This window comes from Vombatus ursinus, unplaced genomic scaffold (assembly GCF_900497805.2).
Source record: "Vombatus ursinus unplaced genomic scaffold, bare-nosed wombat genome assembly UNPS02004337.1, whole genome shotgun sequence".
NCBI classification, from domain to species: domain Eukaryota; kingdom Metazoa; phylum Chordata; class Mammalia; order Diprotodontia; family Vombatidae; genus Vombatus; species Vombatus ursinus.
This window is the reverse complement of record NW_020944115.1, coordinates 185,971-212,764: the sequence shown is the minus strand read 5'-3', so window position 1 is coordinate 212,764 and position 26,794 is coordinate 185,971. Positions and strand designations below refer to the sequence as shown.

General features: G+C 50.2%; 1 protein-coding gene across 1 annotated transcript in view; it reads left to right on the top strand.

The window, feature by feature from the left end:
* Window positions 1-614: 614 nt before the first annotated feature.
* TRPC5 (transient receptor potential cation channel subfamily C member 5) overlaps window positions 615-26,794 on the top strand; it is a 75,894-nt gene continuing 49,714 nt past the window's right edge. The window contains exons 1-2 of the mRNA XM_027835528.1: window positions 615-992; window positions 11,694-12,215. Coding sequence (XP_027691329.1) covers window positions 615-992; window positions 11,694-12,215 — 900 coding nt within the window. The remainder of the gene's footprint in view (window positions 993-11,693; window positions 12,216-26,794) is intronic.

Sequence of the window (26,794 nt, the reverse complement as noted above, 5' to 3'; positions counted from 1 at the left end):
GGAAAACTTTCCTGTATTACTGAAGCTGGCACCATTAAATGCTCAGTGGCTTTGACTGGGATCTGCCCAGTGGTTTTCCCTTGTTTGCTCGTGTTCATTTACTAGGTCTCCATCAAGCCAGAGCCCCTTACTTTACTGATGCCCTCACTTTGGTTACCTCATTTAAGGGAAAGGAAACCGGGGGCTGCAATGACAAGATGCTACTTATCTTTCTCACCTCACTCATTTTTACATGGATGGAAAGGTTGGGTAGAGATTCTGTGCTGAAAATGTGTTTGAGATTTTTTCAATCGAGAGACTCTTGGCTACAGTCAAAAGATCCCGGAATCAAAGGCCCTGGGACCCAATCCTGCCTCTGCCACTTACTCTCTATTGGACCCTGGGCAAGTCCTCAGTTTTCTTCTCTGTAAAATGAGGGGAGTGGCCCAGGTGGCCTTCTAGGTCCCTTTCACCTCTAACTCTGTGATCTTGTATGATTTCAATGACCAGCTGGCCCACAGATATTCCCTCCCCTCTGTGCCTGTCCCCCATGGTCATTGGAGGCCCTGAGACTCTTTGACACATGCCTGTTCTCTCTTCCTCTCCCTACCCAGGTTTCTATGCCATTATGAACCATGGCCCAACTTTACTACAAAAAGGTGAACTACTCGCCCTACCGGGACCGCATCCCACTGCAGATTGTACGAGCAGAAGCTGAGCTCTCTGCAGAGGAAAAGGCCTTCCTCACTGCCGTGGAGAAGGGTGACTATGCCAGTGTGAAGCAGGTTCTGCATGAGGCCGAAATCTACTACAATGTCAACATCAATTGCATGGACCCCCTCGGCCGCAGCGCCCTGCTCATTGCCATAGAGAATGAGAACCTGGAGATCATGGAGCTGCTGCTGAACCACAGCGTGTATGTGGGCGATGCCTTGCTCTATGCCATCCGCAAGGAGGTGGTCGGGGCTGTGGAGCTGCTGCTCAGCTACCGGAAGCCCAGTGGTGAGAAACAGGTGAGGGCTACCTTGGGGGAGAAGCGGGTGGCTAGGTACGGCAACTTGGGGCAGCAGGGGAACATTCAGCCCCTGCCACGTTGCCCTGGATGCCTTCCTCTGCCTCCCCTCTCCTGCTTTCTCAGATTTCTCTCATTATTCACCCTCAGGAGGAGGTGCTGAGATTGGAGGTGGCCACTGAGGCTAGCTTAGCCTCCTGTCCAGGAAGCTTGGCCGGTCAACACTGGGCACAACCTACAACTAAAGAAATGTGGGTCTAGGGACAAGGTCAGAGGCTGCAAGAGGATGGGGGAGGGGACGGCCCCTTCCTGGCCCCCTGCTGGGATTAGGAACCTGGAAGAGTACATTTGTCACTTGGTAAAGTTCTCAATCCTTCTCTAGCTTCCTGCTTGGTAAACCTAGGAGAAATTCTGAATCAGAAGCTGACCAATTGCAGTTATAACCAACCTGCCCCATTCTACCCGCTGACTTTAGGAGCCATTGATGGCATCCTATTTACGGAGAGAGGTTTTGGTGGTCATTAGGGGAGAAAGCAATGGAGTCTAGGAGAAGCCCTAGTGATGGGCTAAACTATGCTAATTATGGCACAGAGACCTGGGTTCAAGTTCTGGCACTGTAACTAACTAGCTGTGTGACCTTAAGCAAGTCACTTCTCCACTCAGCCTCAGTTTCCTTATCTATCAAATGGGGATAATTCCTGCCCTGCATTACTCAAGGGTGGCTGAGAGGATCAAATGAACTCTGGGATGGGCAAGGATTTTGGAAGCTGTAAAGAAGTTGATAAATGGTTATTAGCTAGTGGTGACCCTTCATTTCTCTGAACCCCATTTTGCACATCTGCAAAAGTGAAGTGATCATCCTTGGCCCCACAGCCCTCACAGGGAAGTTATGAGGATGAGGAAAGTGGAGAGGTATGGATGGTCCCCGGACAATGAGAACTTGGGCTCCAGGAAGAGAGGCCCAGCTTCCAGAAAGAAGGAGGTGATTGCCCCTATGGGGTACTCTCATAAGACCCCATCTGCAGGATTTGGTTCACTTCTAGGTACTGCAGTTTAGGAAAAACAATAATAAATTGTAAAATGTCCAGAGGATGGCAACCAAGCTGGTAGAGGACCTATGAGGATCAATTAGAAGAAGGGGGGAAACAAGCTGAGGGCAGAGGGGGAGGGAAGAGCTGAGAGCTGGTGTCAAATACTTGAAGAGTTGTCATAGGGAAAAGGGATTCTGCTGGGCCCCAAACAGCAGAACCACGAAGAAGAGGGAGATGCTGCCGTGAGGCACATTTGGGCCTAAGATGTCAAGAAAACTTTTGGCACAATGAGATCCATCCCAAAATGGGATGGGCTCTCTTTTATCCGGGCTTTCTAGCAAAGGCTGGGTGGCTGTTTGGCTGGACTGTAGACGGTTGTTCTGGAACAGCTTGAACTCGATGCCTACTGAGGACCCTCGATGGATTGATTCCAGCTTGGAATTCACTAACAAAGGTCAGATATTAGGTAGCAAAGATCCAGATCTAGAAATAAATTTAGTGACCAGCTAGACTGACCTCTTCATCTAACGGATGAGGAAACTAAGAGTCCAGAGAAGAGAAGAGACTTGCCCAAAGCCGCACAGTGAGCTGGTTTCCTCAGCATTTCTTAGTGGGTTTCGTGTCCTACTGTAGAACTCTTCTCTGGGCAAAGGCAGAAGGATAAATAAGACAGTCAGTTGGCCAGCCACAGTCTGGGGGGGAAGGGGGGAGCCCTCTGCACATTGCTCACTTGCTTTGCTTTTCCTTGTGCCACCCCTCCATCCCCACCCTCCCATAGCTGGCTCTCTTATTTTACTAGAGACCTTAGTCTTTGGGGTCAATATGCAGTATTCAATTCAACATTCAATAAGCATTCGTTAAGTATTGATTATGTACCTCCCACAGTGGGGATCCAAACACAAAAAAGCCTGGTGGTCCCTGCCCTCAAGAAGCCTACAGTCTTTTGAATCTGCTCAAGCCCAGGGCCCTTCAAAGACTTCTCTAAAGAGGCCAGCATTGCCTGCCTCCGCCTGCCCCTCCCCTCTGGGTTCTCTGGAGTCTGCCATCCTTATTTGTCCATGGCAGATGGCTCCAAGTCCACACTGACTTCTCTGATGTGCTAGCAAAGCTGTCTCAACACCTCCACTGAGGGAGGCTTTATTCTGTTTAGGAATGGTGGAGGGTTTGCCAAAGAACAGCGACTTTGTATAATCAGGTATAATCCTGAGCTCATGGGAGAGAGCTGACGTGGCGGAGGGGCCATGGCATTGGGGGAATCTAGAGATCGGATCACAGAGACAAATTTCTTTTCCTTCCCTGTGATTCACAGGCACCTGATAGAAAAGGGCACACTAAAGTCTAGAATGGAAGCAACTCGCTCTGTATTGTAGAGGAAACTCTCAGACTGTTGCCTAAATCCCCAAAGGCAAGAGCTGCTCTTTATTCCCGACTGATCAGGAGAATGACTTCAATTCTCTGATTTGATTTGACCATGCCAAACCTAGGTCTAGGCCAAAAGAGCAAACTGAAGAGGGACCAGCTGTCTCTGAGAAGAGACTGGGGAGGGGGGCAGCACCTGCTTGGGGTGGTGAGCCATGAACAGCTCTTGCTCTGATGATAATGAGCCCCACTTCTAGCGTACCTTGGTTCTGGCCAGTCCAACAGGCACTTATCAACATATCAAGGGGCCAACCTGCCTCTGACAGACACATGCAAAGTATGTGAACACATGGACCAGTCATCTACCCTCAAAGGGTCCCAGGCAACTTGAAGTTACAGATTTGTTGCTGGTATGCACCAGTGGAAGGAGTTTCCGCACCAGGACATGAATTCACATGGCTCTGGACTCCCCAACCCCCTTCTCCTCTCTCCCCACCCCCCCCCACCGCAGAAAAGTGTGTAAGGGACTGGCCTAGGTTATAGGAATACAAAAATATGAGAAGTCCTTGACTTCAAGGAAGTTATAATTTACTATGGGGAGAAATAGATTAATAAATACATATTAATTTCCTTATAACAACCCTGTGAATTAGGTAACGTAAGTACAATTATTCCCAGTTTATAAATGAGGAAACTGAGACTCACAGAAGTTAGTGACTTGGCCACCTAGCGAGTCTCAAAATTGACTGGAGTCCTAGACAAAGGGCCTTCCTGAGGAACAGTAGACAAAGTATGGCTTTTAGAGGCAGGATCCTAATTCCAAGGCCAGTGCTGCTCCACTGGACCGGTGACCCATGTCATCGCCAAAGGCAGACTTGAAAATGGAACTTCTCCCACCCTAGTCAGTCTGTCGCTCCCCCGAAGCCAGCCTGGCACTGGGACAATGATGCCCACGGAGAGTCCAGACGCAGTGTCACCACACACTGGCACCCCAGAGGTGCCACAGAAGAAAGAGATGGGCATTTGCCATTCAGCTGTCAGTGGGTCATTCAGTGAGCAGGCTCTAGCGGTCCCCACTTGCCTGGCCTGCAAAGCCAATCAAGCCACTCTGTAACCAGCTGCTACTTTGGCTCTCCAGGGTCTTGAGCAGAGCTAGAGAGCCTTACTTACCCAAGGCACTTGGCTGCTCCCTTTCAGGGGGGCCCAGCTAATTGAAAGCTGATTCTTCTCACCTGCTGCCATAACCCTTTCTCAACCCTTTCCCCATTTGTTCTCCACACCAGCCACCAACCCTGTGAAGATTGAGTCAGCGGTGTTTAATGTGAGCTCCTTAGCGGCCTGGGACCTAGGCCTGAGTAGGGGCTTAACACACACTGTGTGTGTTGAATTGAGGGAAGCAGGGCGTTGATCATCCTTATCTAATAGGTGAAGAACCTTGGGGTTCTGAGAGGTTGTGGCTCCCCGCAAGGCCACACAGCTAGGAACTGTTTGAACCAGGCTGCAAACCCATGGCCTCCGACTTTAAGACCAATAAATACTCTTTCCAGGCAGACAGAGGTGAAATGACTTGCCCAGGGTCGCACACCTAGGCACAGTCTGAGGCCAGGCTGAACCCGGGTCTTCCTGACCAGTACTCTGGCCACTGTGCCGGTCAGAGTACTGACTTTGGAATCAGACAACCTGCTTTGGATCCCAGCTCTGCTAGCTGTGATCTCTGTGGCCTCAGATGAGTCATTGAACGTCTCTGGTCCTCAGTTCCTTCATCTGAACCAGGAACACTATTTAAACCTTGAAGGGCTACATAAATGTGAGCTGTGATTCTGGGAGGGGAGAAGGGAGGACATTCCAACCATGGGGGGGGGGGGGGGGGGGGGGGGGAGGTCTGCCTTTGCAAAAGCATGGTGGTGGGAACTGAAATATCATATTAAGAACAAGTAGACCAGCTTGTCTGCAGAACATAAAGTACCTGATGAGAAGGAATATGGCCCCAGTTAAGAGCCAAACTGAGGCTCTAAATGCCAACCAGAGGATTTTGTATTGATGTAGCCTAGAGACAATAGAAGGAGCCTGTGAAGCTTTGGGAACAGAGCAGGGATGTGGTCAGATCCTCGCTGTGGGAGGACGAATTAGGCAGCTCGGTGGGGGATTGTGTAGTGGTCCTTGAGTGCAGGGCTCATGGGCATCCTTCTGCATCCCCTATGGGACCACACTCACCTCAGCGCCTGGCACGTAAGAAGCACTTAGTAAATGTTTGCTGTGCTCACGGAGGAGGACCAAGGCCCAGTCTAGGGCCACCTCCCCCAAAAGCCAATCTTGGAAGGCTCTGAGGCAGAGCTCGGCAAATGGGACCCCCAATGGGAAACCTATGAGTGTTGCTACTTGGAAGAAATGAAAGGCAACTTCCTGCCATCGTTGAGGTCATAGGATCATAGGCCCAGAGCTAGCAGGGCCCCTAAAGGTCATGTTGATGCAACCTCATGTCAAGACCCAAGTTAGGGACCTAGAGGACCTGTCTAGGATAAAAAAGGGAAATGCCTTTCCCAGAGTTACACAGGTGGGTAGGGGAGTCTGAATTTGAACCCAAGCCTTCTGAATCTAAATCCCGCACTTTTTTCCACCAAACCACACTGGCTTTGCCGAAGGGTCTTAAAGGAGCCAGTGGTGAGGCTCAAAGCTGGGGCTGAGCAGATATGGCCATATATGGGGCAAGAGGAAGGCCAAGTGAGTGGCAGCCCCACCCCTACCTCTTAAGAACACCCAGGGAGCCAGAACCAAAGCCTAAAGAACCCTCCAACAAGGTCCTCCCACTGCCCATAACCAGGGCACTGCCCAGCACGGAAGGCTGTTTCTCTTAAGCACGCTAAAAAGGCAACTGTGCATGAACAAGGGTAAGCTGTGGGGCCACTAGCAGGCAGGCAGCATCCACAGGGTGCATCTTTGATAGGTGGTGGGCACATATACTGGCTGGTGAATGGAGTGGGAGTCCTGTGGGGCCAGGAGAGCAGGCAGATAGTGGCCAATGTCAGGGTAGTGTACCAGGCCATGCTGAGCTTCAGGAGCAGGGCTCTGGTGCCCAGTAAAACTGGGGAGCGGGGAATGAGGCAGGACTCCAGGCACAGAGCCAAGGGATTATACTGGACATGACTGAAGGCCCCTTCTAGCTCTGCCATTAGAGGCAGCTTGGATTATTGATCATTAATAATAGATAACCATGATCTATTGTGAGCACCGACCAGATCAAATTTTCTTCTTTCCATATTTTCTCTCTCCTCATAATATTTGCTCGCTCCTCCACAAGGAAAAATTGGTACAGGTCTCTGCAAATCTCTTGCCATTCCCTCCCATCAGCCCCATCCTCCACACAACTGCCCGACTGGGGTTCCTAAAACATGGCTCTGTTCCTATCACCCTCTGCCCACAAAGCATCAGGGGCTTCCTAGTGACTCCGGGAGAAAAGATAGAGGCCGAACCCCAAAAAGCTCTCTAGAATACAGAGCTCAATCAAACAGGATGAAAGTCAAAAAGGGTGAGTATAAAGTCTGAAACTTGGGGTCCAAAGCTCCACGTGACCAGCACAAGCTGGGGGCAGCCTGGCTAGACAGGCAGTAGTCTGAAAAGAAGATCGGGGAGCTCAGTTGGAGTCAGTGGAGCTGCAAGCATTTCTGTGAGGCCTCACCTCAAGGAGCTCCCAATCCAATTGAGGAGACAGCAGGCACGTATGCACACACGTATACACCTAGGGTGAGGGGTAGGCAAGCCACGTCCATAGCAGACACCAGCCAGGTCACTTTGAAGGGAAAAGGTCAACTGATGGGGCTGCCAGCCATGTCACCCTCCTGCCCCATCACTGCCCCCATTGAGTGGCATGGTGCCCCATCTCCAATAGACAGCACTTGAGAATGCTTAGCTGGTGGTTGGCCTGTCACCTTTGGCCATCCTCTCTCTCATCTCCAATCTCTTCCTTTCTGCAAACGCAGACAAGTCCCCCCATACATAAGACCCCTCCCTCAGCCCTGCCACACTCTCAAGCTGTCTCATTGTCACAGCAGAGATTCTAGAAAAAGTCATCTGCGAGCTATGTCTCCACCGCCTCCCACATACTCACCCCCCACCCCCCACTCCCTACTCACTCCTCAGCCCTTGCCGTCTGGCTTTGAACCCCAGCACACAATGGAGCTTGGTCTCAACTCCACAGAACAAGCTGCCTCTCCCAAGATAAGCAGATCACCGGAAATCCAAGGACCTTCCCCCCTCCCTCAGCCTCCTCTCCCTTAACTGGAGGGTAGAGCACTCAGCTCTATCCAGAGCCTTCCGTTAGAGAGGGGAGAACCTGTACTTGGCAGCTTCCATCTTCAGCTCGGCTTGGTCTCAACTCCATGCTACTCCCCAGCTCCCCCTTCCCCACCACCCACACCCACACACACACACACACACACACACACAGCCCATTTCCAGCTTCCTCAGGTAGTCTTCCCCACTAGATTGTTAGGGGCCGCTAGGTGGTGCCATAGTGCACAAAGCACTGGGCCTGGAGTCAGGAAGGCTCATCTTCCTGAGCTCAAATGCAGCCTGAGAAACTTCCTAGCTGTGTGACCCTGGACAAGTCACTTCACCCTGTTGGCCTCAGTTTCCTCATCTGTAAAATGAGCTGGAGCAGGAAATGGCAAATTACTCCAGCATCTCTGCCAAGAAAACCTCAAATGGGGTCACAGAGAGTCAGACACGACTGAAACAACTGAACGACAACAATAAATTAGATTGTAAGGTCTTTGAGGACAGGCACTATATTTCTTTTCCTTATTCATATTCCCAACAGTTAGCACAGCGCCTGGCAAATAGTAAATGCTTAACACATCTTTATTGAATTTGAATTTAACTGCCAAATCCTGTGGCTCCTTCTTCCTTAGCTACTATGACAATGCCCTCCTAGTGTCCCAGGCAACTCACTAGGACTGTCAGTCACAGAGGAGTGGCTGATCTGTATTGGTGGAGAGTTTTCACATTGCTAGTTCCTTAAACTGTTGAACGGAGCAGATCTGGACCATACAAAGCTCAGATGCATCATCAGTCCCCAGAAGCAGGCTAGGAAGAGGATCTTAATAAGCAAAGGTCATGTGTCGGGTGCATTCAGGGATGGGTGGGCCTAACTGGCCTCTGATGGCCCATCCTGCTCAAAACCCCCGGGCTTCTGCCTTTGCCCATTTGTTTGGGAAGAAGCTGTCTTGGCAATAAAGCCATTCCACAAACGAACTGGGCACAATAGGGTGCTTGAGAATTCCAATTAGAAACTCGGATCAGTTAATCACAGTAATAACTGACTTACAGCCTTTGGATAATTTGCAAAGAGCTTTACATATTAGCATCTTATGTGAGCCTCAGCACAGCCCTGCCAGGTAGCTATTACTGGTATTGTTAACCCCATTTTGCAGATGAGGAAACTGAGGCAGAGGTTAAGTGACCTACCCAGGGCCATACAGATAGTATCACAAGTGAACCTGGGTGACTCAAGGTCCAGCTGGCTATTATTAGGAGTACTTGAGAAAAGTGACCTTGGGAGAATTCTGGACAGTCTGTGGCAGTGGGTGAGATGCTATCTTCCTCCGTTCCCATCTGTCACAAGAATTGAGCTGAGATCTAAGAGAAGCCAGCAGAAGCCCAAGCTTATTCTGTCCACTGTAGTATGATACTGTGTCCCGAATGCACATGTCACCCATCTGTGGGACAGCTGCCCACCCCACACCAAGCATCTGCTAAGTGACTGCTGTTTGCCAGTCAGTCAACAAGCATTTGTTAAGTGCCTACTATGTGCCAGTTACTGTGCCAAGCCTGGGGAAACAAAAAAGAGCAAAAGACAGTGCCAGCTTTCCAGGAGCCCCCAAGCTAAAGAGGGAGACACCGTGCAAACAACTAGGTGCCAACAAGCCATAGACAGGGTGACACGGAAGAGCCACTAATTAAGGGGGAGGGGGAAAAGCCTCCTGTGGAATCCAGGGAGGGAAGCTGGGAGGTGGAGGTGAGACTAAAGAGCTCCCTGCTCCTGGGAGACAGCCAGGAAAGGTGCCCCAAGTCAGGCAACAGGCCATCTTGTTGGAGGAGCAGCCAGAGGCCGGGCCTCTGGATCACAGACTATGAAGGAGAGAGGGGCAAAAGCAGCTTCTGAAAACCTTTCATGCCAACCAGAGCATTTTGCATTTGATCTGGGAGGCCCCAGGGAGCCATGGGAGCTCATTGAATGGGGGGGTGACATGGTCGCACCTTATATTAGGCAGGATTGGGGCACCAGGACTGCCTTTGGATGGGGGAGTCCCATTTCAAATTCCCAAAGGCCCCGGAGCGAGGCTGGAAAGGAAAGGCCTCACATTTATGCCCACTGCTCAGCCTGCTCTGAGCCCCCAAACTGAGCTGCTCCCCGTATCAGCCACTAGCAATGCTAAAGCAGTGGGATGGTTGAGCCTGTCAATTCCTCCCTCTCCCCTCCACACAATATTGCTTTTCTTCTCAGAACTCAATTTCTAAAGGGAGGCCAGGAGCACACTGTGTGACTTGGAGTCCTGAGAGAAAGCAAACTGCATTACAAAATAATCAAATCCAATTCCCTATCTGACCCCAATCTGACCCCCAAATGGGCACTAGCGGCCACAGAGCTGGCCCTGGGCATTGAGGAAGCAGACAGTCATCTCCATGGCATCATCTGACAGGCATGAAAGAAGAGGTAAAAGTTAGGCCTGGAAGAACAGTGGAGACACCAAGCCATGGCACATTGGTTCTCTGCGGGACCAAAATTCCTGTCCTGGGTTTGGTCTTCTAATAATTACTCATTTAACACCAAATGTGCTATGTGCTAGGCACCGGGCTGGACACTGGGGATGGACAGACTAAACCCAGGCACCAGAAGAGAGATGGGATCCCCAAGAGGGCCTCCCCTGGCACCCACAAGAGCTTAGTGGCCAGAAGGCTGCAGTCTCTGGGGAAGCCTACAGCCAAGTTCAAGGTTTGCTACTTGTGGCCCTTTGGGGTCACTTCTGCGCATCCTCATAGTGACCCTGTGATAGCAGCTAGAAGTCGGTATTATTATCACCTCCCTTTTACGGGTGGAAAAACCAAGTCCCCTGCCATGACATAACAAAGTAAGGGGAGAGTGAGCCCGAAGAGCTCTTTTATCCAAGGGTCCCTGTCCAAGGCAGGGCTGGCTCCCTGCCCCTGCACATTTGTGCTGGCGGAGGTCCGCAGAGATCCCTCCAGAGTCTGGGCTGCTATTAATGCTTTCTTGCTGGCCTAGAAACTCCTGGATTTGGGCTGAGAGAACCTGGGTTCAAATCTCAACTCTGCCCCTTACTCCCAGGATGACACTGGGCACATCACGTCTTCTGTTTTCTGGACGAGGTAACCGGAGATCCTATGCAGTTCAGAAGTCTGTGATCCTCTGATCTTCCCCTTTGGAAGAGCGAGTACAACACTAAGCTTCAGGACACACATTATGATCCATCCCAACCCGCGAGGCCCTGCTTAATGCCGCCGCCCCTTTGAGGCTTTGCTCACCTCCTGCAGCCAGGCCCCCCCATCTGGCACTGCCTTCCATCATGCTGCCATCATCCCTCCCGTGGCATGGCAGAGGAGTGCCATATTTGACTGTGAAGACCTGGCTAGGAATCCGAGCCCTTGCTCTTGTTATGGGGCCCTGGGCAAACCATGGCATCACTCTGAGGTTCCTCATTGGCCCAAAGTGAACAGTAACCCTGTGACACCTCCCTCATAAAGCTGGTGCAAAGAAAAGTCTTTGCAGTCCTTTGAAGTACTAAGGGAGCATAAAGTGTTGTTGAGGCCCTTTCCTTCTCTGGCCTAAGAGTTGTGTCCTCGTCTATGAAGGACATTGGAATGAGATGGGTCCTTCCAGCCATGTAGCCTGTGATTTCTACCTATGGAGTAAGCTTCTGTAGGATCACAACCCATTTGAGAGATGGAAAAACTGAGGCCCAGAGAGATCAAGTGCTTTGCTTAAGATCATACCAATAGCAAACAAAACTGGGGCAGGGACTCTTAGCATGGCATCATCCCCCATAGCAGCTGACATGGTGCTTCGCTCACGGTAAGAGATCAGAGAATACTCGTTGACTCATGTGCTTTGTGTCCATTTTTCTGATGGTAGATATAAGTGCAAATGTTCTCCCATACACACACACACACACACACACATATGCACACACACGCTTCACCACCACACTGGGCCCTCATTGAACATGTACCTCTCTCATCATCTTCATCATAACAACTTTTGCTGCTTCTCCCATGTCTGTGTGTCTTGGACTGCCTAGGTCCCCACTCTGATGATGGACACCCAGTTCTCAGAGTTCACCCCAGACATCACGCCCATCATGCTGGCTGCTCACACCAATAACTATGAGATCATCAAATTGCTCGTCCAACGCCGGGTTACCATCCCCCGGCCCCACCAGATTCGCTGCAATTGTGTGGAGTGCGTGTCTAGCTCGGAGGTGGACAGCCTGCGGCACTCCCGCTCGCGTCTCAACATCTACAAGGCCCTGGCCAGCCCCTCTCTCATCGCCCTGTCCAGCGAGGACCCCATCCTGACTGCCTTCCGCCTCGGGTGGGAGCTCAAGGAGCTCAGCAAAGTGGAGAACGAGTTTAAGGCTGAGTACGAGGAGCTCTCCCAGCAGTGCAAGCGCTTCGCCAAAGACCTCCTGGACCAGGCTCGCAGCTCCCGGGAGCTGGAGATCATCCTGAACCACCGTGATGACCACGCCGAGGACCTGGACCCCCAGAAGTGCCACGACCTGGCCAAGTTGAAGGTGGCAATCAAGTATCACCAGAAGGAGGTAAGGAACCACTGGCTCCTGGTAGGCCTCGGAGCCCTGGGCCCAGAAGGCCCAGACTCCCAGGCATTAGCTTGTCAAGGCCTTCCCAAAGTGTCCATGTTGGAGGCTGAGGTCTGAGCTGCATCCTCCGAACTGCTTGGCCTGACCTCTCAGGCCCTGCCCTCTGCTGCCCGCTCCCCGCTGCCACTGCCGCCACCACCCCAACGACAATAATCACAAGAGGCAACATTTATGTTAGCTTTAAGGTTTGCTAAACACTCCATTGGTTCTCGGGACAGGGTCACTGGCCCAGAGCAACAGCTCTGCCCACAGCTCGCCCTGGAGGCTTCACCTGGGCTGGCTTTTTCCATGGGACGGCTTTGGCCTCGAGCGTTTCCAGACCCTGCTCAGGTGTGGCTTGGTTCTTGCTGCTCAGTGCCACATTCACTTGGGGTGAGCTCGACCCCTTTGCCACCTGTCCTGATGCCTATCCCCCTTCTACAGCTCCGAGTAAATCACCCCAAAGTAGTCATGCCTCCCCACTCCCTGAATGTCTGTGTCCAGTTGAAGCCAGCTTCAAAATGACCATTTGCAGTAGGTGTGGAGGGGAAAAGCCATCCCCACAAAAGTGGGCTGGGGTAGGGACTGGGCAGAGGGCAGGACATCTGAGCTGATAGTTACTTAGGTGATGGGAGGATTTGTTTATGCCTTAAAGGCTGCTTGTAGAGAGAAGAGTAAGTCTCTTTAAAATATATATGCTTTAGTGAAGCCCTCTGGCATTTCCAGGAACCCCTCCTGCCCTTCCATTCAGGCAAAGGAAATGATTAAGCACAAACATTTGTGAGACGACTTCATCTGACAGTATACATGGCTTTCGTCCCTTGGTATTCCCCACTTCTCTACTCTAGAGAGGGAGATAGGTTTCATTAGCTGTCTGGACCCATTTTTCAGTGAAATATTATTCTTTCCATGCTGCTTATTTCCCTCTTCATTTTTTTTCTTATCAATCTTTCTACATGTGTCTAAAGTCCTCATAATTTGTTGTTTCTAATTGCACAACACGATTCTGGTATGTTGACATGCCTTGGTTTGCTGTGCCATTCTCCAACTGATAGGGACTCAGTCTGTTTCCACTCCTTTACTACCAGTGTTTTCTTTCTATATTTGATTCCTGTGGCATATTTGCCCAGTAGTGGGATAACTTGAGTCAAAGGATAGAGAGAGTTGAATCACTTTTCATCCATCATTCCAAGCTGATATCCAGAGCTATTGGGTTAATTCACAGCTGCACCAACAATGTATCAGTGTGCCTATCTGCCCACAACCTCACCAATGATTGCTGTTCTCAGTTTTTTAATCATCTTTGCCAATTTGCAGAGTATGGGATCTCAGGTCATTTTCTTAATCTCAGGCTGGCAGAGATATTTATTCATGGATTCTGCCCAAACTTACTGCCCATGACTTCACTAAGATAGTGATCCCCCTTAGCAGCATGAGGGCCCTGGTCAGTGGCCCTCATTCACTCCCATGCCTTGGGGACAGCTCTGGGTGACAGAAGTTGATCTGAGAGATTGGGCCAACTGGGAACTTACTGTAGCTTACTGACTCTCCTTCCCTTGGTGTAAGAAGACCCCCATAACTATGCATAGTCTTTGCAGAGCTAAAACATTTGACATCTAACCAATCCCACCAGGCAGCATTCAGTCTGTTTGCCAGCTGATTGCTAATTAGCCACAGGACCTCTCAGCTGCTCCTGATCTCAGACTCCTCACTTACTGGGACCCTTCCATGTGCCACCATGTGACTGTGGGCTAATTAATCTAGCCTATATTCCTTTCCCTCCAACCCTCAGGAACCTTCTATTTGTCATTTCTCTTTCCCCCATTGCGCTCTCTCATATCTGAATGCTCCTTAACCTGAATTCCAACCCTCATCATCCATGTCTGGTCTGAATCTGGCCTTACTTACTTACTCATAGGAGTGAGCACTAATCTCTGAATTCAGTTTTCACGATTTCCCAAGATGGTCCTGAGCTCCATTTTCCCCCCTGCACGATACCAGTCAGTAAACATTTATTAAATGCCTACTATGTACCAGGCACTGTGCCATCCACAAGCAGAAGTTACTCCTCATGAAGCTTCATGATTCCTGGGGCTGTTTCCTCTCTGGTCCCAGAGACAATCCCTCAGGCCAAGAGAGTTACACTCTCTCACTGGGGTGAAGTGACTGGGTCAAAGGAGGAAAATGCTTCTTTTCCTGGACTTTGCTGAAAATCACAAAGAAGATAAGACATTCCCTCCCCGTGCACATAGATTCTCGTGGTTTTTGTGCTATTGCTACTAAGGCTTTTTAAGCACATGTTGCATGTTTGCAACGATAGGTACTTGCCCCCGGGGGCCAGATGAAATTGCAAATTGCCAAAAAGAGATGCTCTGTTGCTCAAGCAACATTTCGCCTGGTTTAGGGTTCACTGACAGCCCTTCAGTGCCACCATTGCCTTGAGACTTGGTGAAGGGATCGGAGCCCCTGGCTGCTTACTTCTGGGGGCTGGTTTTGAAAGAGGCTTGACTCAGAGAATCAGCGAATGGGAGGACGAGGGCTTGTTCTGGGTTGTTCCTCCCCCGCCTCACCACACTCCTCTGCTGCTGGGTGAAGTCTGGCTCACAAAGCCACAGCTTGGGAGCGATCAAGATTGCTCAAGTCACTCGCTGCTTGAGAGCGCCTTTTCCGCCTTTTCCACATTGTTTGCCTAATGGCCCGTTAAGTTCAATGGAACCCTTAATATCGACCAAGAAGTCAGGCTGTTCCTTCTTTGAAATCTTCAGAACAAAAGAAGCCAAGTAGCTAGACGCTCCACAGGGCATGGCACCTTGGGAAGTCCGTGGGAGTGCCTGTGGCCCTCAGGTGCACGCGAGCACACACACACACACACACACACACACACCCACACACACGTGATAAAACCTGTAGTCCAGAAGCTGAGCTGGAAGGGAACTACAAGGCTATGTGGTCCAGCCTCCTCATTTTACAAGGGACAGTCACACAGGAAGTCATTGTAAGAACTGGGATTTGAACTCAGGTCCTCCAACTCCTGAGTCAGCACTCTGCTCTCTACCCAACACTAAGTCAAGCATGTGTTTGCTCAACTCTTGGAGGCTGCCTAGGTTATGGCCCCCTGACCTTACACCTAACCGGAATGTGCTTTAGGGGCCCCCTTCAGGAGTTCCCTCTGGCCAATAGGATAATATCCTGGGGCTGGTCAGTCCTCATCATGCAATCAGCCAATGCAAACCCACACAGCCTACCATATCTAGTCAGCCCATCTGGCCATCTCCTTCCCAAATGGCTTGTCACCACCTGGGTACTACTCTGAGAACAATACTGAAATCAATAGAGGCAGCTGCTGGCATAGTAGATAGAGCGCCAGGCCTAGAGTCAGAAAGACCTGAGTTCAGCCTCCCTGCCTGTCCGCCTCCTTGGAGCAGATCCTGTCCATGCCCCAGACCCCCAGGGCAGAAGGCAGGCAGACAGGACAAAGGCAATTCGAGGTTGGGCCTAGCTGGTCTCTGAGGTGCCTTCTAGTGCAGAGATTCCGTGGCTCAGTGCCTAAACATGACTTCCACTGCGAGAACCAATCCCATCTTATTCTAAAGGGCTGCTATCTGGGGCAGGGGCTGGGCCACCAGTGGCTGCCAGCCTTGCAGGGCTTCTGACTCGGTTCCCTACATGGGTGGCCCCGAGGGTGGCTGGGACAGCAGCACTGGCAGCCGCCTCACACCTTCACCGCGCACACCCTTGGCCCAGCACACCCAACACTATCTGTGGCGCTCCCAGGCAGCTAAAGGACAGCAGTAAGGGAACATCAGAGAGCAAGTGAGAAGTGGAGCTCAGCAATATGATTCCTGGGGCTTTGTGGGGCTTTTTGCTAAGCTTCTCTGATTCACGCAATGTAACTGAATTCCCCTCAAGGCAGCTGAGGACTTTCTGCAGGAGATGTGCAAATGGGTCTCGGCTGAGCCTGGCTGCTAGCGCACTTCCACCAGCAGGGGAGGCTGCCAGGCTCCCCCGAAGCCTTCTCCCTGCCCCCGACACTTGATGGCCTTTTGCCCCATTGCTCCCCCGATGGCTACATCCACCCCAGTCCCACCCCAGCAGGAGGCTGTCAGGGGTCTGGGTTTCCCCAAAGCCATTTAGGCCTGATTGGGGTGGGGGTGATGGGGGAGCTCAGGGGCAAGCCGAGAATTTCCTTGAAGCTTCTATTCCCCTCTCAACACCCACCCCACAAGGCAGCAAACAAACCTTTGCCTTGAGAAAAGCGTGTGATGTGACATTTGCCTGTTATAGGATGTGACATTTAAATTTTCATGACCAGTGTTTAAGTGATTGAGAGAAGGAGGGGAGCTGTATTGTTGAGCTGCTTCCCATAATTCCCAGGGAAGAAAGAGCCAGTGGGCTAGGGAGCATCCTCCCAAACCACCCAGCCCTCGCCTCGCTTTCCTCATGACGCTGACACGAAACATAGTGAAGCCTGAAGATTGCTTGTGAGCAGCCATCCAAGTGAGGGCTCCCAACGGGCTCCCATTCCCGGGGGCCTCTGAACAGTCTGGACGGTGACCAAGCTTCTCTGTCTATGTCATGAGACATTTCCCTGGACCAGAGGGCATGGGCCATGGAGACAGGGAGACAGGAAGGAGTCTCGACTGGGGTTGGAAAGGTGCCCAGACCCTGAAGCTCTAGGTGCCTGGGTGGGCCGTGGAGGAGCAGAGAGAGACCAAACCTCTGACCTCCAGGACCAACCCCTGGTGGAGCATCAGAATAGCCTTGGAGTCATCATAGCTGCAAAGACACATCAATGCAGTTACAAGCAGGCCTATGGGCAGAGCTTTGGCCTCATGGAAAATGTCTGTGCTTTGCTGGAGACAACTCTGGGGGTGCAGAGATAGCCTCCAGATGGTCCAGCTGCCAATGGAAATCCTATGAGAGCTAGAACACTGAGGAGCCCCTCTCAGACCATCTCCCCTGGCGATGGCCATATCGCCGCCCCCAGCCCTTCCTCCAGTCATGTCTGCGGCGCTCCCGGAGGTTGTCATGCTGTGCCCTCACAAGGCTGCAGTCCCATCTGTGAGATGCCACATCTGCCAACTTGGCTACTGCTCCCCACAGATCTAGAAGCCCCTAGGCCCTAATCACCACCAAACTCAGCTGCCTGGCTAAGAGAAAGCCCCCAACTTGGTGTCATGCTAGGGCTTGCAAAATACTAGCAAAGAGCAAAAGAGGGATCGGGCTTGTTCTGCAGGGCCCCAGGTCCAGGTAGAAGCCACAGAGGCAGATTTCAGCTCACAGTATCTCTGAGCTGGAAGGGAATGCAGACGTCATTTAGTGTAAACCCTAGCTTAGGAACACCAACTAAGGGCAGCCCAGTGAACTTGGGCAGAGCTCATGTTTCTGAGAAGTATTTTCTTCTATCGAGTTTGACTGTGTCTCTCCATAACTTTCACTCATCCATCATTCCTGGTTGGGGCAGGGCTAGAGGGAAGGAGGGAGGGCTGGATATAGTGAGTTCTATTTGTATTTGCTGGATTTGAGGGGCCCACCAGACATATAAGTGAAGATGTCCAGTGGCCAGTTGGTAATATGGGTCCAGAGTTCAGGAGAGAGATAAGGGCTGGATATAGATAGTTCACTGTCCAAGTGCCATTTTCAATGTGCCCAAAACTTTCCTGCCAATCAGATGTGTCTAGAAGTGGCATGGGCTGCCTTGAGATGGTGGCAAAGTCCTCTTCCCTGAAGGGCTTTAGACAAAAGCCAAATGATCCCTGGAGGTGTTGGAGTAGAACTTCCTATTTAGGTAAGTGTGCTCTCCTAGGTCTCTGGCACCTCAAAGATTCTGGGAAGACGCCTTCTGGAGCTCCCGGATTCTGCCCCTACTGGAACAGCAATGTGCCTTTCACATCAGAAGCCCATTCATGTGGCCACATGACTGAGGTCACCTGCTCCCCAAGGTCAAAGGAGGCCACCACTCTCTGAATGTCAGGGAGGAGGATGCCATTCCCAAAGAGATGCTCTCGCCAAGTGAAAAAGCCACATTTGAATACACCAGCTGCTCAGAGAAAGCTCTCATGTGCTTGTCGCCTCCCTACAGCAACAGAGCATCACAGCACAGGAGGAAGGGTGCAGCTCGGGGAAGGAGTTTGTTTCAAATTAAAGCTGATCTTGGCCCAGGATGCAGAGAATTCTAATGGCTTGACGCGATGGGCCACAGTTGCAGTTGGTTTCCTGCCATACGCTTGATTGAAGGATACGTAAAGACAGAGACAAATTAGCAGGCTCTAGACGGTGCCAAGCAGTCCTGGCCACTCTTACATAGTCATCCCCCCACCCCACCCCACCCCTGGGTCCGGTCCAAAACCCAGAGATGTGATGGCCATCACTAGAAGTCTAGTCTACATGATGAAGATGTCTATTAGACCCAAGAGATCTGTCCCTTGGTGGGGGGAGGCTTGTGGCTTAAATCTATTCTCTAGGCAAAAGATCCCACGTAGAGGGGACTTGGCTTAAACTTGGCTAGGCCTATATGTGATTCACCCCTACAGAGGATTTTATTAACCCTAGGATCAAGCACCAGGCATATTCTCAAGGCCCTGATGGCTAAGTAGACCTGAACCTACTTTTGCTATAAGTCCCCACCAGCAGTCTTTCTCTTCACTAGGACTGAGGGAGCATCAAAGCCCAGAACTGGAAATGTACTACCCAAGGGTGAAGAGGGGTTGGTGTGACAGCGAAAGCTAGAATGAGCCTTTCTTGGTCAGTTCTCAGCTTACCCCAGCCTCAAAAACCAACATCAGCCTTGTGCCTACATCCTAATGCTCTTTAATACTCCAATGACTCAACTTGGGTTTACCTTCCAATACCACCCATCTCTAGATGCCACAGGGAAATGTCTTCCCATCTCGTGTGGCTCTCGTCTACATGTTCCCATTAGGTCACCACAGCAGTTCACCGAACATGCCAGAGGCCTTCCTCAAGTTATCTCCAGGAAACAATCAGAACCCATCGGCTGTCCATCAGTCCTTCTTCATTATCACTTCTTGACCAGCCTATTTCTTTTGCTCATGCTTTTCTTTTGTGGCACCCTTCTCACCAAGTCTCCATAATTCCATTTGTTCTGTGGGGCATACTGGATCTCTCCATTACCCTTTGGATGACCCTCCATTTTAACTCTTTGAAGATTGCTGTTCCATGAGCACAGCCATCAGAGCCTTGGAAGAGTATTGCCATTGAAAGAACAGGTCATTTCAGTAAGTAGCTCATGCTTATTCAAAGAACTTTGTCATTTTCAAGAAGCAATCGAGACTCCTGTCCTCCCCTTGTTGGATTCTGGGCCTACCTCATTGTCCATTTACAGAGGCAGATGATGTTGAACCACGTGCGGCTCATAGTCTGGACAAGCGGCATTCTTCATCCTCTTGAATAGGGCCATAAATCGCAGCAGCTGCATCCCCCAAAGCCTCAACCACAGCTGCTTCTCTTTTCCCATTTGGCCTGACAAGGCCTCTACTTCCTAACATTACAATCCCTCAGGGAAACAGCAGCCACCAGCCTCGTGGCCAACAGTTAGGCTGAGAAGAACAAGAACAGTCATTTGGTAAGGCCAATGAGTTGGTCGATGGACTTTCGCTGTTACAAAGCTGTTTCAACACATGCCCAGTTAGACTGATGATAATGAGCACCACCATTTCTGTTGTGCCTCAAGGCTGATGGGGTGCTTCACTACAGCACTGTGAAGTAGGGAGACAGGGGCTGTTAGTATGTAATATATTTTATTTTATTAAGTGGCTCAATTGTAAAGGAGGTGAAATGTGTCCTTGGAGCCCCTCCTTGTTGCATGAAGGCAGCCACCCTCTTTGGCACACGGGCCATGAGTGGCAGCCGGGCCTGAGACGATGAACAAGGGAAAGGAAAGGGAAAATCCAAATCTAAAGGCCATGCATGCCTGATCCCCAGCTGAAGCACAGGGATCCAAGGAGAGGGGCGGAGCAAGAAGGAATATAGTGTCCCAGCTCCCATGCTGCTCATGAGGCAGCTGATGCCTATGCCCTGGGACAGAGCCCTGGCCTTCTCACCCTGCTAAGAACCAGTCTGGAGGGAGCTGGGCAGCCTGGCCAGGTGGTTTCCTTCTGGTGACAGAAGCTAAAGTAAAAAGCATGGCGTTTTCTGGACACTCTTGCTTCATAGGAGGGGAGAGCAGGGGGTCATGGGGTTAGAGCTGGAAGGGGCTTGAGGAGCCATTCAGTCACATCCTCTTACTTTACTGTGAAAGAAACTAAAGCCCAGAGAGGATATGGACTTACTCAAGGGCACACAGGAAGAGGCAAAGCTAGGATTTTGATCCAGGTCTTCTGACTCCAAATTTCTGACTGGGTAATACAAAGAGAAATGAGACCCAGCCCCTGCCTGCATGAAACAGAGGAAGAGAACTAAGACCCAAAGAGGAGAAGGATCACAGCTGACTAGGGGAAGTCCCAGGATATCAGCTGCTGCTGCTGCTGCTGCTGCTGCTGCTGCTGCTGCTGCTGCTGCTGCTGCTGCTGCTGCTGCTGCTGCTGCTGCTGCTGCTTTAGGCTTGGAAGGGGCCTCGGGGCCAGCCTCTCCCCAGCATCCCCACCAGGAGGCCAGCAGTTAGCCTGGGCACAAAGATCCCCACACCACTTGAGGACAGCCCTCCCTCCCAGATCACCCCTGGCACCTCCCATCTCCCCTGGGGACAGTAACAGCCCCTGGGTACTCATGGAGCTCTTCTGGGACTCCAGTGATATCACTTATGCAAAGTGCTTTGTGTATTTGAAAGTGCTAGAGACATATTAGCTCTGATTAGGATTCGAGTTAGCACTTTTACTCAGCGGTCCTATTGCCCCCAAGTCTTCCCTGCAGTAGGATAAACCTCCTAGTTCCTTCAGCGTATCCCCACGTGGCCTCATCGCTAGTCTCTTCCACCTCCCCGATGGTCTGATTGTATTCCAGTTTCTCATTATTCTTGCTTGATTGTGACTCCTAGAACTGAACTGGGAAGGCTTCCTGGAGGAGGAAGAGTCTGAGTCCTGTAGTCCAGCACTTCTTAAACTGTGGGTCACAATGCCACCCACAGTTTAAGAAGCTCTGAAGGAGTCTCGAGTGGAAAAAGTTTAAGAAGCCCTGCATCCAGCCTGTACCCCTAACAAGTGGTCCTCCAGGCTGAAGGCCCCCATGAGGAGGGCCTTCCTACTGCTTTGGGATGACCAACAAAGTTGGCCTCTGCCACCTCTGCCAATGGCTCCTGGTTCCACCCCTGCTCCACTTGACCCCCCAGCCCCCAAACCTTCTCTTCTTCAGGATAAACACCTCAGTTGACAGACGTCCATTCCTCTTCACTGTCCTGAGAGCCCTCTTCTGAGAAAGGCTTTAATCACTTACCTTTTCTGGCACAGGCATGACAATCACTTAACCAATGCTTGTGACTGTCTGCCGGATCCCAAGTGCAGGGGCTAGGATGGACTGCTCCAATTTAGAGAAATGTCGAGGATGCTTGCTAGTCAATCAAATGTTTGGGGGAAAAGGAGGGCCAGGATGCTCCGTTCTCCCTGCCACCCCAGAGCCATTCACAGGCTGGGGCCAGAAGTCGCTAAAAGGTCTTCCTAAACTATTTAATAGAACAGGCCACTTGAGGCTCTGCCCCCTGAAACCTTGTCTGTTCTGACCTTACCCCTTTAGTCATTTGGTTCCATACTTTTCAGGTAACCCAGAGTCTCCATGGTTCTGTCCCACCCCACCCCACCCTCTTAACTAGCCGAATGATATTCATGTTTGCTGTCACTAATAGCACCACCTCCAAAGCAAAGGCTCCTTCCTCTTACCTCGCTCGTCTGAGAGACATCCCATAGCCCTCCCTGTCACGGGTAACTTGGGAATAGGTCGCTGCTATTGAGTTGCTATAAGAACAAAGGGAATGGTTTCACCTCTCACACTTGAAGTGTGATTCTGTCCCTCCAAATGGAATTCGTTTTGGCCTGACTTCATCCTCTTCCTCTCCAACCAGCTTCCCCTCTGGGCTTCCTTGTTTGTATCCATCCTTCTGGTCGCCCCGGCTGGAGCGCTCCAAGGAATCTCTGACGTCTTGATCTCCCCTCTGCTCTTTGTCCCGCCCATAGATCACCAAGGTTTCTCTGTGGTCCCTTTGCAAGGTCTCCCATACCATTATCTTCCTTTTCCCATTCCCCGCCTGCCCCCAGGCCCTAAGCTCTTGCCCTCTGAATTGCTGCACCAGCTTCCTGGCTATCTTCCCTGCTGCCAGCCGCACCCCAGACTCCACCAGCCCATTCTGCACAGAAGACAAATTCCCTCTTCTGGAAGGCTCATCACATCACTCCCCTGTTGCTGAGCTTTCAATGGCTTTGCCCATGCCCACAATTTACTCTGGCTTCTCTCTCCAGCCTTTTCTCTCATTGCAGGACTTGCATCTGCCTGCCTCAACCACAAGTAAGCCCTGCAGCTGGGAATGGGACAATTGTCCTGCTCTGAGCAGCGTCAGGCCCATGCACCATCCCTGGAGGCTGGTTCTAATGTCTTCTAACCTCAGAGCCTTTTCTAGCTCATCTCATTCCAAATGCTGCTCTTGTCTTCTCCCTGAGCGAACAAACAGCTTGGTGTTCCCACCTGACTGCCTGCTACTGAATTCCTGCCAACACCCAGACCTCCTGACCCTGAATATCAGGGCAGATGTTCACCAGCCAAGGCAGAGAGGAAGCTAATTACCATAATGATTTGCAATTGCTCAGCTATGGTAATGAAAGTGTATATTAATTTGTTCATAAAATGCAACTAGTAGTTAATAATGCTTTTCCTTGTCAAAGCACTATACAAATATTAGCTTGTGAATCTTAAGTCTTGGCGAAATTCATTATCTTTGTTGTTATAGGGGAATAAATCCTGGTGATGAGTTGAGCGGATGAATAGAGGTTATCGATGCCCGGGTGGCACAAGGAAGCCCAGAGTGCCCAACTCCTAGGTTTAGGTCTTTGCGGCATCTGGTGCTCATTCACATGGGTCCTTGGCTTCTCAAAGGGAAACGTCTGTTGCGTCCAGGGCATGACCTGGCCAGCCCACAGGGGAAGGGGTGACTTGGAGGGAGAGAAATGCGGTTAACCGCCTGCTCTTGAATCTAGACACCCTTTGAAGGCAGCTGCCCATCCTACCCTGAGCCATTATGGGTTGGCAGGGAGGAGAGAACACATTGACCTTCATCCTGCCTCAGTGCCACTTGTTTCGTCTTCTTCCATCCCCCACTTCAGTGCCTTTGAACAGGGGATCTGCCATGTGTGGACTGCGTTCCTTTCTAAGCTTCACCTCCCAGAGTCCGTAGCTTAGGTACAGCTCTCAGCACTGACCCTTTGTGTGTCTGGCACATTTTTTGTGTTGTGCTACTGTTCCCTGCCCCAGTAAAATGTAAGGTCCTTGAGGTCAATGACTGTTTCGTTGCTGTCTTTGGGCTCCCCACACTAGCACAGTGTCTGGCACATGGGTTTTTAGCAAATGCTTGTTGTAACTGAAGAAATGTTTGTTGAGGTTTCCAAGCTGCTGTCCGAGAGAGCCCTTCCCATGTGTTGAGGCCTGGTCAGTCACTCAAGTGGCAGGTCTGGATTACTCCTCTACATTCATGCCAGGAACCCCAGTGGTCATCCGCATCTGGGACATCCCGAATCTGGGGCCTAGGCCCTGCAGTCAAACAGTAAGCGCCTTATGGGAACCATCTCTATCTCCAGGCTCCATGCCTTCATACTGGCTGTCCCCCAGTCCTGGAATGCTCTGCTCCCTTCCTTCTACCTCTTAGTTTCCCAGGCTTCCTTCAAAACTCAGCTCAAACCTACTGCAGGGGGCCTTTCCCCATCTCCCAGATGCTAGTGCCTTCTCCTTTCAGATTGCCTTCTGTTCAGTCTGCCTCTATCAACCAGAAGCTCAAAGGAGGTGAGATCAGATGACCAGAAGCAAAGAGTGGCTGTTCATGGTTCAATGTCAATGGGTGAGGAAGCCCCCTCTGGAATACTCCAGGCTAGGCCACACTTCTATCAATGAGTTTGATGAAGGACTAATCAGTATGTTCCTCACATTTGGGGAAAAACAGCTAATAGTGAGTGGGTGGTGACCAAGTCAGGCAGGCTTCAGCATTGGGATAAATGTAAACTCTTGCATTTGGGAACAAATAATCAATTCCAAGAACCTAAAGTGAGGAAGGCATGGATAGAGAGCAAATGTACTGAAAGGGATTTGGGAGTTTGACTAGATGGCAAGCTAGGTATGAATGAGCCGTATGATGTGGCCGCTAAAAAGGCTAATGCCAACTTGGGCTCCTTGAGAAAGAAGGAAAGAAACAAACATTCATTAAACACCTACTGTGTGTCAGGCACTGTGCTAAGCACTTTATAAATATTATCTCATTTGATCCTCACAAGCACTCTAGGAGGAGATACTATTATTATCCCCATTTTACACATGAGGAAACTGAGGCAGACAGAAATTAAGTGACTTGGCCAGGCTCACATGACTAGTAAATGTATGAGCTCATTTGAACTTGGGTCTTCCTGACTCCAGACCCAGCTGTTCTATGCATTGTACCACGGAGCTGCCTCAGAGGGCCAGAGCTCCTAGGAATAGGGAGCTAATGGGGCCATTGTACTCTGCCCTCATCAGACCTCATCTGGAGATTAGTTCTCAGCTCCATGGTTTAAGAAGGACATCAGTAAGCTGGAGAGCATTCAGAGGAAGCCACCCAGCATGGTGAAGAGCTGTAACTAGCATTTGTAGAATTTTTTCATATAATAGTGCGAATGACAGACCTTGCTTTATAATCTTATTGGAAGGACCCTTACTGAAGCAGCTACAGGACACCACACAGTACACGAAAGTGCAGAGCCTGGAGTCAGGAAGGCCCGAGGTCAAATTTGAACTGAGACGCTTATAGCTGTGTGACTCTGGGCAAGTCACTTTTCTTCTGTCTGCCTCAGTTTCCTCAAGTGTAAAATGGGGATAAATGTAGCACCTTCCTCCCAGGGTTGTTGTGAGGTTCCAATGAGATAATCATTGTGAAGTGCTTAGCACAATGCCTGGCACGTAGTAGGTGCTATATCAGTGTTAGCTGTTGTGTTTTTCTATTCCTGACAGTGCTACTTCTTGGTTTTTAATAGCTACTATTCACCATTGCTATTTACAATGCTATTTACTAATTACCATGCCATTTCCACATTGAAAAAAAGGTCTATTGATTCCTGTGCTTATTTTTTAACATAAATAAACACCGTGCTTTGTTTGTGTGTATGTTCTTTTTCCCAGTGCCCCAATTATGAGGAGGAGTAAGTTAGGTTGTTCTTTCTTCCCTAATATATTTCTTTTCCTCTTCCTTTCCTTTACTCTCTTAAATTAAACAAAACAGTACAAAACTCTCCCCAGTCCCTCATTCTGTCCTCTGTACCTTCTGGAAGACTTTGGGGTTTTGAAGGAACAAAGGTTTCTTCCCCCATTAGGAAATCATCATATAATGCCTTCAAATTGCTCTCATCCTTAGATTTCTAGGTTCCTCTTGTCTCCTGAATTTGCATTTCAAAAATTCCATACCCAGCTCTGGTTTTCTCAACAGAAATGGTTGTAACCCCTCTATTTGTATTAAAGGTCCATTTGTCCCCCCTGTAGAATTATACTCACTTTTGCAGGGTAAGCTCATCTTGCTTGAGGGGGAGTCTTTATCTTTCAGAGGAGGCGTATTTGCTCTTAAGTACTGCATAATCCTGATTGTGCTTCCTTGGTATTTGGTCTCCTTTTTGTCTGGCTGCTTGCAATATTTTTACTTTGACTTAACAACTCTGGGTTTGGGCTATGACATTTTCAGGTGAGTTCACTTTGCAGTGACAAGTGGGTCTGTTTTCTCTTGGCCCTTGGGCTCTACCTGTTCTGGCCAGCTTTCTTTTCTGATTTCTTGAGATTGTTTTGTTTGGGAACAGTTTTCAGGAAGTCTGGGGATTTTTTCATTCACTCTCCTTTTGTTTCCCATTCGGTTGTTTTCTAGAGTCCCTATCTTATTTACTCTTCCAATTTTTCAGTCCTTTATGAAAGTGAGAGAGGAAGCTGAGGCATCTAGCATCTTTTTTTTTTTTTTTTTTCAAGGAGTTTGGTTGAGGAGAAGACTGATATAAGACTGTCACTAGCAGGTGTGGTAGGGTCTGCTGAAGGGGACTAGAACATGTTTGTAAACAGCACGGAAGGAACAGGTAGTCTCCTTTCCCCTCAGATGGGCAAAAATAGGGATCAGTTTACAACTACCACTCCCCCTGTCAAAAAAAAATTCCCTTCTCTATAGTGCTTTAAGGTTTAAAGGTTTTCCCCTCACCTATCCTGTGAGATACAAGTTTAACCACCAGGGGGCGGTGCTGAGCAAGCAGCTGGCCCTCTCCAGCAGTAAGGCACGAGAGCTGTTTAGCACATGCTTATCGCCAAAGCGGATGGTCCTCTGGAGTGACCCAGGAATGGCCACCTCTCTCTCCTGGCCCCTAAGATGTCATTTATGGCATTAGTCTAAG